The following is an 11,657-nucleotide window of genomic DNA, read 5'->3' as shown; positions in this document are numbered from 1 at the left end:
CATCATGGCCTTGCCATATTGGTCCATTTGATTGACCTTTGTTATAATTATGAATTTATTTTATTTTCAGTTGCTACAAACGGGACAGACATGACTGGGGGATAGGACAGGGAGAGAGAATGAAAGAAAGAGAGGGAGAGAGAGAAAACCAAAGGGGAGAAGAGACGGTGAGAAGGGGGAGAAGAAAGAAAAAAAACCCACAAAACACCTGGGTCACCTGTATGGAGAAAAAAAACAGAAGAGAAAGCAAACAACAAAGAGCAACATAATAATAATAAAAAAAAACCTTTTAGCATATTTTCAGGTGAGAATGTAGCTGTGTAAACTTCAAATATCTGAGCCGACCGACGCATCGTCTTCAAACCCCCGCGGTCTTTCACTACTCAGGTTAAACATGATATATAAGTCACTTTGATAACTTAAAAATGTTATTGTTTGGCTTTTTCAGTGTTTTATTTGTTTGTGAGTAAATCGGTTTGGCTGAGATTAAAGTTATTAGATTAGATTAAATTAAATTTAACTTTATTAATCCCTCGGGAGGGTTCCTCCGGGGTTTTCACACAGCTGAATAAACATCAAGCAGAAAACTGATTAAACAGAAGAGTTTAAGTCAGCGCCCGGTTATATTTTAGATAGCAAGGAGCAGACGGCAGAGTTTCACTCCACCGAGGGAGCTCGTGACGTACTACCTGGCTTTCTTTAGACCACGAAGGCCGGGTCCTCAGGTGGAAGCAGCCTCTGAATTTGGACACCCCCGCTGTTTCCGGGCCGGCCAATAATAACGGTGACATTTAACGTATTTTATCTGATATATAAACCCTGTAAAATGTATTTATCACCCCCCACACAGCCCTTTTGAATGTCTCCCTAATTCTGAGGTCTCAAGGTTGGCAAGTATGGCCACAACACCTCACTTTTTTGCCACACATATTGCAAACCACGTCTCAGTTGTTTGTGTAGGTAAAATATGTCTGTGAAGGTTCTCAGTCATCCAGGTCATCGTAGTCAAAGGAGCTTGCAAAAGGTAAAATACGTCCGCACAATTACGCTCAGCCATTGTTGTGAGCGCGCACGCCAAGGGGCTGCGAGACATTTATACAGCCGTATTTCTCACATGACTATGAAAGGCGGAAGAGGAAGTAGTTCCTTTGAATGTAGACAATCCGAATGTTATAGTTTCTTTCCACTGTGTTCCTGTTAATGATAAACTACAATTTACCCTAAATTACTAAAATATCGATATTTTAATGTGAGAATCGATTCTAGAACATAAATGATTGGTATCGGAGGAATCGATATTTCAGGATCGATCCGCACATCACTACTCAGCGCTGGACTTCAGCCTTGTACGACCCAGAGATGAGGCCGCTTCCACATGTCTTTTTCCATCTTCAGGTTAGGTAAATGGTCCAGACAAACACGGCAATGCACACCTCCACTATATACACTATACCAATGTTGCTTTTGTCCGGAAGTAAACAGTGCTTGTAAAAGTCTTAAGCCTTCCCTGTATTTGCTTCCAAGCTCTCCTAAACAGGACTCCTGCAGGCTTTGTGAAGTGCTTTTTCACTCATTTTTGGCCCAGTCCTTTCATTGAACATTTTCCGAGGGATTTGTAAGCCACTTAACAATGACCCGTGGCTCTTTAAACAAAAAAAAAAAGACAAACCAATGTCGTGTCTACACATAACAGACATCTTGGCACAGAACTCATTTTAAATTGTATGTTTAGGCCCTTTAGTGGCAGCCTGTTGCAGAAACTCACCTATTAAGTTAAAGCTACAAAAATTCCAAAGATAACAGTTTAACAGGCATAAAGTTGTATTTTACACCAGCAAAGTGATTCTCAACAAGCTATACGCCCAGATCTCGGTGTTCAGTATGTCCTTTACAGAGCATGTTGCTCTGTAAGGCTGGAAAAGAGCTACTGTATCAATCAAGTTAAGCCTCTCTGTAGTCAGGCAAAAATATAAAGATGTTAATACCACAGTCCTGTCATTAAGACGTGAGAGACTGTTGATGTTTAGAAGTACCAAAGATGGTTTTAGTTTTATTTCTTTCAGCCTCGGTGTTGTGTTTAAGAAACAGAGAATTGTGACACTTTTAAAAACTGCAGATCCTCCTACTTATCAGCACACAGAGGTCTGATGGATGTGATTCATCATTAGTCAGTGATTTCATAGCTGTTAATTAGGCAGCTTTACAGGATGTGTTACCTGGTCTCGTGGTCTCATTCCTCATCTGATGCATTGACTTCAGGCTGAAAAATTGGACTAGCTGACTGAAAACAGCTCAGATTAATTGCAGCAGCGTTTCCCACTAAATTTTGTCTATTTTGGTCAGGGGAGAGGCATCTGCACACCTGTATGCGTATGCTAGTAATGGAGTGGAACTTCTAATACTATCAGATCCCCACTCTGGGCTACATGGTTTCAATATCTGCAGCTTTGTTTTTACAGGTTTGCTTTTAGTTGGAGTAAAGCATCATCTTACAAGTTGATGTTTTCTGGGGGTTTTTTAAGATACAGCCTTTTTTTGTAGAAGCAGATGTATGCAATAGATTAAGTTGTTGCTCCTCATTCACTTACTGTCTCACAAGCACTCTGGACTGAATAGCAGCCTGTTTCTGGAGTAATTTCCTCATTGTTATTCACAGGAAGTGCAATAGCTCTTCCAGGGAGTTGAGTATTTATTTACTTTTTTTGCAACATAATTGGTAATCATTAGTGAGTGTCTCGTCCTGTGGACTGCAGCTGGTTCTTCTGGTGAACTTCGTTCTCTGAGCAGAAGGCGAGGGCTTTGCCTGCTAGTAAAACGAGTCGGAGTGCACTCCAGTTGCTGTAAGCACACACTGTGTCACGTCTCTGTGTGGGAAATGCCGCAGAGACGCGGCTCTTATCACCAGCAACGTCCTTTCACACAGAGATGAGGTCAGTTTGACACAGATTCAGATATGCTCGCTATGCAGGTGGAGTGGCCAGTGCAGGACTTCTAGGGACCATAATAAAAATATAGAAACCTGAGAAATGCTGTTTTGCTGTAAGAGCATGCCACTGTTTGTGCCAGGTGCTCAGGGAGTAAGTATGCACCCAGAGGACAGGCCATTTTGGGTCTGGGTGCTCAAGGTCAAAATGTCTTTATTGCACATGTTCACACAGGATTCCCAGCACAAACTTATTTTGACTGCCTGTTTATGCTGGCCTTCTGTGGCATATTTGATAAAAAAAAATATGATAAATGCACTGCTGCTTCTTTCTTTCTTCTTTTCAGATTTAGCAACAGGAGAAAAATCTAAAAATACCAGCTTCTCTGGAAACTTTCTGGATTGTCTAAGAAGATGACTTTGAACAGGCTATCAGCCAAATATGAGTCAGGTAAAGTTGTAAAACATGAGGGGCTCCTGATTTTCATCTCCCAGCGTAGTCATTGCATCATCACTTTTTCATAAAGTTATTGAAGCTCCTGTCTGTGGTACCCAGCAGTCTTCAGATGTCCATTAGCCCATCGCTATTGTACCATTGCAGACGTCAGTGTTATACTACTGTGTATTTATACCTAGCCCAGCAGATGATTTCTCTTGATGATACTTTAAAGATGTAACAGGTTTTCAGGTCACCTTATACAAACATGAAAAGCATCGCTTTAAAAGTAAGACATGAAGATTTTTTTTTATTTGAAGAATAGTTTAAAGGCCAAAATAATGGCCTTTTTCACATCCTTGTATCATTACCTCTATGCCTATGTTGTCATCATACTTATAAGAATCATAAGGCTTTATATTAATTTTTGACTGATAAATCATTCGAGTTGATCTTGATGACCTTGGTGGATTATAATAGATTGCTGGAGTGCTGAGTTGGGTCATGTTAACAAAGTTTTACATTACATTGAAAACTTGCTGCTGTCATGTTTAGAGACAGAATGGCACGCACACATGGAAACACTACTGAAACGTACCCTCACGGGCTGTTCCCTAGTGTAGTTAGTTTAGAGACATATTGACATTGCACAGGAAAAAAAATAGTATTGCAGGTTTTGTAAAGTAAATACTACTGATGTTCTTTGTTTTGGGGTTTTTTTTTTGTTTGTTTGTTTTTTTCCTTAAAGGTAGGTGGAGAAAAGTCTGTTCTCAGCTAATAAAACACAGCACACTGAGTATCTGTTGGACTGAATCCTTGTCAAGTGTGCCTGCATAGCTAGAAAGCCCTGCAAACACACTCGGGCCTGTTTGAAAATAGCTTATATAGCTTTGTTGGTTTCTTTTTTCCACTGTATGGAGAACATTTCATCCTATGGTAAGAAAACAGGGGGAAAAACTTAATTTGATGTTTTGGTTTTTGTGAATGAAGTTGATTCTTGTTTACGAATCTAGACATTTTTGCCTTTTCCTGCTCCGTGTCTCCTCCAGCACCTGAAACTACAAATGGATCAGTCATGCATGGTTTGTCTCTTGAGAGGAATCCCATTGAAATATTAGAGACTGGAAGGAGCATCAGTGACATCATTGATGGCAAGATTAGACAGCTGTATTTGGTGGTGAGCATCAGAGGCATTGTATCATTCAAATTCCTTAATTTTGTCCAAATGTTCTGAGATGGCTCTCAAAATATTGTATGATTATGAAGAGGTCTCCAAAAAATGCATCTTCTAGGGCAGCGAGGAGCCTTTCTATGTCGTAAATCTTGACAATATATTAGAGAGGCACCTGCAGTGGATCAGTCTGTTGCCTCGGGTGAAACCCTTCTATGCAGTGAAGTGCAACAACACAACAGCAGTTTTGAAGATGCTAAGCGCTCTGGACACCGGATTCGACTGTGCCAGCAAGGTACTGATGGAATATCTTAAAATAATGAGGATTAGTTTGTGTTCTTGAGAGTCAGCTCTTGTATAAATACATCTTGGTCCCACGCAGGCTGAGATCGAGCTGGCCCTGTCGCTTGGCGTGAAGCCCGATGACATCATTTACGCCCACACAACCAAACCGCTGTCTCACATCAGATACGCCTGCGCTCACAGAGTGAATCTGATGACTTTTGATAATGAGGAGGAACTCTTAAAAATCTCTCATGTCCATCCCCAAGCCAAGTAAGTGAGCAACCGCTACTATGTTTCAGCATTTGGTGCAGCTTCCTTTGAGAGGATTGATTTGCAATAACACCTTTGAATCACTTTCCAGGCTGGTAATACGAATTGCAGTGGACGACTCCAAATCGATGGTAAGACTCAGTCCAAAGTTTGGAGCCAGACTCCCCACAGTTAGACAGTTGCTGGGCCGTGCCATAGAGCTGAACTTAGAGGTGGTCGGCGTCAGCTTCCACGTGGGCAGCGGCTGCACCAGGAGCTCGGCCTTCAGGCAGGCCATCGAAGACGCTCGGCGCGTCTTTGACGTAGCAGTGAGTCATTGTGACATAAATGCAACAATAATTCCTGTATTGTTTATTTGCAGCTCCAGTATGCAACACTGATCTCTTTCAGAGTGTTTTGGGGTTCCAGATGAGACTCTTGGACATTGGTGGAGGATTTTCTAAGATTGGGGACTTCCAAGAGAAGTTTAAAGAGGTAAAGTCCCTGCTTTAACATTGTCTCCACCACATTATATAAGTCCTGTTTCTAATCACCAGCTCTGGCACATTAACTCCACACAGGTTGAAAGGATTTGTTTCTTAGAGTTGTGTATGAAAAGTCAAAAAATATGCAGTATACAATCAGTTCTCACTCACTTGCAAACAACCACAGCCTCAAACACAGTTTATGATGGATGGATGGTAAACAAGGATCTCTAGCCTGAGATGGCAGTTTGGGAAATGCCTCCTGAGGGTCAGTGAGCTCCCAGCCTGGTGCCAACCAGGGTGACAAAATGTGGGGAAGGAGTGTGGGGCAGTTGCACTTATAAACGCACAGAAACCTTAAAGACGTTCACCTGATGGTCATCCTTTATTTATCCAGCTAAAAGTCTCACTGAAATAAAAATGTCTAGAAGAAGTTACAACAAATACAACATGTAACAATATAACAAGCAAAGAAGTGATGCGTGAACACAAACGTGACTCTGATGCTTTCACTATCAGCTGGTTTGCTTGTTTTTCTTGATGGTTCCCGTTGAGAGCATTCACGGTGTTCTGCTCGCTGCAGATGATATTTGGAATCAGTTTTTCTGCCTTTGTAGTTCAAAGCAGAGTGAAACGAGAGCAGTGGCCATATGATGGTGCTGTTGGTACATTTGAGATTCCCAGGGCGTTCAGAGGAGCTGAAAATTATTCTGTCATATCATTTTTATTGATTATGAAGAAAAAATTTCATTTAAAAGGCTATAGGGAGGAAAAACCACTCTTGCACCAGCCAACACACATGTTTGTGTGTTTAGTTTCTCCCCCACGGCGACAGCAGACTGGTATTCAGGGGAGCGTGCTGTCATTCAGCTCTGTCTTTGCTCTACTTGTCTGGATGTCCTGAACCCAGTATCTGCTGGAATGCAGTAACCTGTAGAAGCTCGTCTTCTCTTTTTCTGAATCAAAGTGAATTTTGTCTGTAGCACAAACAGTAACGGCATCACAGTCATTTGAAGACTGCATGTAAAATGGGCTCGCCAATGGTAAATAAAGAGTTGGAGTGTGTATGTGTGTTCTGAGATGAGCTTTTTGTCTGCACTCTCACACAGACACCGGATCGTTCAAGCATAACTCAAGTTGTGGAGGAGCCTTTAAATATAAGATCTGCCTTATAGTGCAAGTTAACCACTGCAACACTATCCATCCATTTTCTCCCACTTATTCAGTGCAGGGTCGCAGTTGAGCTGGATTCTGTCCCAGCTGTCATGGGTAAAGACACACAGGTACAGGTTGCCTGGATATCGCAGGTTAACACACAGAGACGGACAACAATTTATTAACCTAACTCGCAAATCGTTGGACTGTGGGAGGAACCCACGCTACCACAAAACACCCCGCCTTTTTTTTAAAGAGTAAGTATTGTGAGCAGAGGCATAAGGCCATGGAGTCAAGTTATTAACCGTGTGTGTTCCTAGTTCTCGGAAGTCATTAACGGATCGCTGGATGAATTCTTCCCACCTGTCAGTGGGTTGGAGGTGATTGCAGAGCCGGGCAGATACTACGTGGAATCGGCCTTCACGCTGGCAGTGAACGTCATCGCCAAAAGAGTCGTCGTCGAGGACAGAGCCAATAAATGCACAGGTGTTGCAGTGATATGTAACTGTTCGACACACCTTAGCGTACAGGGTTGTAGTTTCTGAGCATCTCAGCTGCTGTTATGCTAACCATCATTCCTCGTTTGTGTTCTCCAGATGGAGCAGAAAGCTGCCCCGAGAGGGTGATGATGTACTACATTAACGACGGTGTGTACGGCTCCATGAGTTGCATCACCTTTGACCCCGCTCACAGCAAACTTGAACCGTACCCTCACAGGGTAAATATCAACAGCATCCCTATAAAAGAATTTCACCGTTTTATTTATTTATTTTTTTTCCTCTTCACATCTGGTGAAAAGTGCTAAACATCCATGCTTTCAACAGCAGCAGTTTCTGCATGTTTAGGCCAGTGACATCATGTGCTAAGGTTAGAATCAAGGACTGTGGTAACGCCTGCTGGAACATTGAGCATAGTGTTAGTTCAGACAGGTTGTGGGGTTGTTGTTTTTTAATATATCTCAGTTGATAACCTCTCTGCAGGCTGTTAAGAAGAGCGAACCGAGATATTGCTCCGTCATCTGGGGTCCAACCTGCGACAGCATCGACAAAATAACCGAAAACTACTGGATTCCTGAGCTGTACGTGGGCGACTGGCTTCTCGTCGACAACATGGGCGCTTACACTGTCAGCGTAACCACCGACTTCAACAGCTTTGAAAAGGCACACATTTATACTGTTGTGACAGCTGAGACTTGGCACAGCCTAAACCTGTCTCGTGCCTACGATACTGTCCATTAATGAGGCGAGCACTTATACTTAACTTCACTGGCCTGTTGTGAATATCGTGTCTTTTGTCTGTTGCACTGTAGAATGTTTTCCTGCTTTTAAAATAGCCTCTGTGTTAAGTCTGCTAACTTAGCAGAAGCAAGCCATCCACTGCAGAGCTTCTATGAATGTATTGTGAGGTTAATGATGTCCTTGTCTCATCAAATTTAAGTGGGGTGAAGACCAATCGGTTACCTAACCTTAATTACAGTGTTATGTGACGCCCTTTTTAAATACGAGACATACGCCAGTTTATTTTGGCCACTTAATGACTGTAACTAGTTAATATGATCTGCTGTCTGCCAAAGGAAGTGAAACTCGGAGCTAAAACTGCATATAAAACTGTATGCTGCTATAAGAAATTATTTATTGTCAGTCTCTTACAGTCTACAAATGTTGCAAGACTAATTGTCATTCTTTATTTTAGCGTGTGTGTGCATCTCTTCCAAAAAAAAAATGGTGGGAGGAGAAGAGGTGTTTTTATAAAAACAACAAAAAAATACTTTTATTTGCTGGTGTAAATTCTTCTTCTTTTGTTTTTAACATGCAAGTAATATTGATATATTCCTGCTGTGTTTTGCCATATAGGCAGACCTTTACTGATTAGTAGAGTTGTAGAGAGCAGCTGAAATTACCACACCAGTCAAGCATTCTTTGGTAGAGTTTGTTGTTTCTCCAATGCCTCTACTTGATTCTGATGATAATTTGCAGTAAATTTTGCAGAAATTTTAAACCTTGAAACTCAGTGTGGGTTTTTTTTTTCCTTCTAGAGGTGTGCCCCTTATTGTTTTTCTTCCAAGGTGCCAGACATGCTTCATATGTAATCAGTTCTTAGCTCTCTGGGCCGTTTGAAGGTTCTTTGAACACTGGTCTGTTTTTCACTCCTTTTTAGTCCAGTACTTGTACCTGACCATTTTCAGAGGAATCGTTTTGTTTGAGCCACTTAAAACTGACCAATGTGTCATTCAAGACAAACAAAACAGGAATCTAACTCAAGGAATGATCAAGTGTTATGTGCAGACACACAACACTTGCACAGGGCTTGCTGGTTGTTCATCATACAAGGCTGAAAACGACAGGTGACAGCTTTTGTAACGGTGCCCCCCAGAGTCTGGAACTCTCCCTTTGAGCTTGAGGTCTGTGGACTCTGTGGTCTCTGATTTCCAAAGAGGTATTAGATGAAAATGTGGCACATCTCTGCATGTTGTGCAGCATGTACATCATTGGGATGTCTTAAAAACTCCCTCAAAAGCCTTCAGTTGATTGAAGATGCTGCAGCAAGCGTACTGATAGGGTCTAGCTAGAGACAACATATTTTTCCCACACTGGTTTCTCTTTATTGGCTGTCCGTTAAATCCAAAATCACATTTAAGAACCTTTTCCGCACATATACAGTCTTGAATGATCATGCCCCATCTTACTGTATCACCCCATTACAGCACTTCACTCTCAGACTGCAGGCTTACTTGTGGTTCCTGAGGCATTTAAATGTAGAACAAAAGGAAGAGCCTTTAGCTTTCAGGCCCCTCTTCTATGGAACCAGCTATGGGTTTGGATTCAGGAGAAAGACACCCTCTCTACTTTCAAGCTCAGGTAGAGGCAACATCATGGGGGTTATTAGATTCAGGATCACCTGATCCAGCCCTAACTATGCGTTGAAAGAAAAGTTTTAAGCCTAATCTTGAAAGTAGAGAGGGCAGTTTTTCCTTCCCACTGTCACCAAAGCCATTGCTCATAGTGAGACGTGATTGTTGGGGTCTTCTCTGTATTATTGTAGGTTCTTTACCTTTGCAAGTGATTTCCTATAGCTCAAGCGTTAGAGCGGGTCCTCTACTATTAGGAAGGCTGGTGTTTTGATCCCTGGTTGCTCCATTCTAGCCAGATATCCTTGGGGATCACCTCAAGTTGTTCTCTGATGGATGCGGTGCAGTGTGAATGTTAGAAAGATGTCTTTGTCCTTATTATGCCTTATAATTGATCCTTCCATGGTCTCCATGGAATTGATAAATTGAAAATCAGTCACAGCAGGTCTTATGGTGTGATGACTCCAAATTTGAAATATTTGGTTCAAACAAGAACTGCATGTTAAATAATGAAGAAGAGGAGGCAAAGTTTTTTGGATTTATGTTTTAGGACACAGCTGTGGAGCATGCATCTAAATCTGCTTAGGTAATGTGGCACCAAGTACCGGTGTACACTGAAACAACAATTGTTGTTATCTCCGTTTATTTGTGACCTCAGTAAGCACCTTCCTGACGACTTGATGGTCTAAACTGCTAGTTTGAAAGTAGGGTATGTTTTACCATGTCATTGCTAGCCTATCAGAGCCAATGTCCCTTGGTTTCTCAGACAAGTTGACACTCTGAAAGACTACATGACCGGGAGTATTCACTGATGTCTTTGTAGCTCTACATTTTTATATTCAGTCTGTGGAAGCATCACACAGAGTAGCCGCTGTTCAATGACAGTTTTGTAAAATGCTAGCAATATTTCACTTAACAAGTAGCTTGAAAATTGTTTGGTTAGCTCTTCATGCATCTAAGCTCATTAGTTGTTGAGCAATATTTTGGAAAAGACTACTCAAGAGGAGAAAAAAAGAGGTTGTTAATACATCACTGTAACGTCCTGTGAAGGTGCAAAAGATATCCGTGGCTTTCATGAGAAACACCCCGGGAAAGAGGGACTAATATTTCCTCTTTGCTGCATGTGCCAAGGAACACCTGATGAGTGGAAGCATGTAATTTGATCTGATGAGTCTATAGATGAGATCATTTTGTTCCGCAAGACATTCAGGATTTCATCGTTTAGATTCACCTGTCACTCAACGTGCCCAAATCGTGCAAACTTAAAGCCTTGATATAACAGGTGAACAGGTCAGCTAGGAAAAAACAATATACAAACAAGCAAAAAACAACCACGTTACAGAGACAAAAATACCGATACAAGCACACTAACACAACAGTGGTCTATTTTCACATGCGGATTAACAGGCATTTGTTACTCTACGAATCATATAACGTAACCATGCTGCTCATTGACTTTCTCCAGCAAAATAAATGTGCCTTTTGATTAGATTTATTTCTGCAAATTACCTTTTGGCCGCTAGATGTCGTCGTCGCGAGCGCTTCATGGCGACTACGCTGGTTTAACTGAACCCAGCCCAAGCATTCTGTTGTTTGTAGCACGCGCGCGCACCCAAACACACACACTCCGCGTATTGGCCACGCCCCTCTTATGAATAATGCAGCACCTCCCGTCGACCGGAGGAGACTCGTGCCACCGGAGCTCTTCAGACGTCAGCTCGTGCTCACCGGTGGAAGGAGAATAATGAGCGTAATATAACCAGTCCATCTACTGATAAAAAGATATTAATATCCGGTAATGAACGGGGAATTTGGGAAGTGTGGGAATCCGCCTCGCGCACAACAACGGGTCCGCTGGTTTTACGGAGGAGGATACACCGAGGGCTGGATATTAACCCGACCGTGACCGACCTATTATCCACCGGTCAGACGGTTGTTATTCTCATCGCCGCTGAATTGAGGAAAAACAACACTTAAGGTAGGCCTTGTCTTTCCTGTGTCTCTCTGTGTTTATACGTGTATGTGAGCGAAGGAAGGAGCTAAATATTATAGTAAGGTGGTACGTGTGCGTGTGAGCGTGTGTGTGTGTGTGCGCGCGTGTGTGT

General features: G+C 42.1%; 2 protein-coding genes across 4 annotated transcripts in view; both read left to right on the top strand.

The window, feature by feature from the left end:
• Positions 1-1,203: 1,203 nt before the first annotated feature.
• LOC102289476 (ornithine decarboxylase) lies at positions 1,204-8,472 on the top strand. 3 transcript variants are annotated; one of them, XM_042213556.1, is made up of 10 exons: positions 1,204-1,400; positions 3,271-4,295; positions 4,409-4,536; positions 4,652-4,825; positions 4,913-5,085; positions 5,177-5,393; positions 5,476-5,559; positions 7,025-7,190; positions 7,301-7,422; positions 7,685-8,472. In XM_042213556.1, exons 2-10 carry the CDS (start codon positions 4,274-4,276, stop codon positions 7,940-7,942), a joined length of 1,344 nt encoding a protein of 447 aa, XP_042069490.1. In that variant the 5' UTR covers positions 1,204-1,400; positions 3,271-4,273; the 3' UTR covers positions 7,943-8,472. The 3 variants fall into 3 exon arrangements, with proteins under 3 accessions (XP_042069490.1, XP_005946039.1, XP_042069491.1); XM_005945977.3 differs by having other exon boundaries at positions 1,205-1,400; positions 3,271-3,374; XM_042213557.1 differs by lacking the exon at positions 1,204-1,400 and having other exon boundaries at positions 3,267-3,374; positions 4,108-4,295.
• Positions 8,473-11,203: 2,731 nt separating this feature from the next.
• Positions 11,204-11,657, top strand: part of tanc2a (tetratricopeptide repeat, ankyrin repeat and coiled-coil containing 2a) — a 67,757-nt gene continuing 67,303 nt past the window's right edge. Inside the window, exon 1 of the mRNA XM_005945975.2 lies at positions 11,204-11,530. The gene's annotated coding sequence lies outside the window, so the exon portion shown is untranslated. The remainder of the gene's footprint in view (positions 11,531-11,657) is intronic.

Source organism: Haplochromis burtoni, unplaced genomic scaffold (assembly GCF_018398535.1).
Source record: "Haplochromis burtoni strain Fernald_Lab_line unplaced genomic scaffold, NCSU_Asbu1 Contig_453, whole genome shotgun sequence".
Taxonomy (NCBI): Eukaryota; Metazoa; Chordata; class Actinopteri; order Cichliformes; family Cichlidae; genus Haplochromis; species Haplochromis burtoni.
Note: the sequence above shows the minus strand (reverse complement) of the source record. Positions and strands in the feature narration are given on the sequence as shown.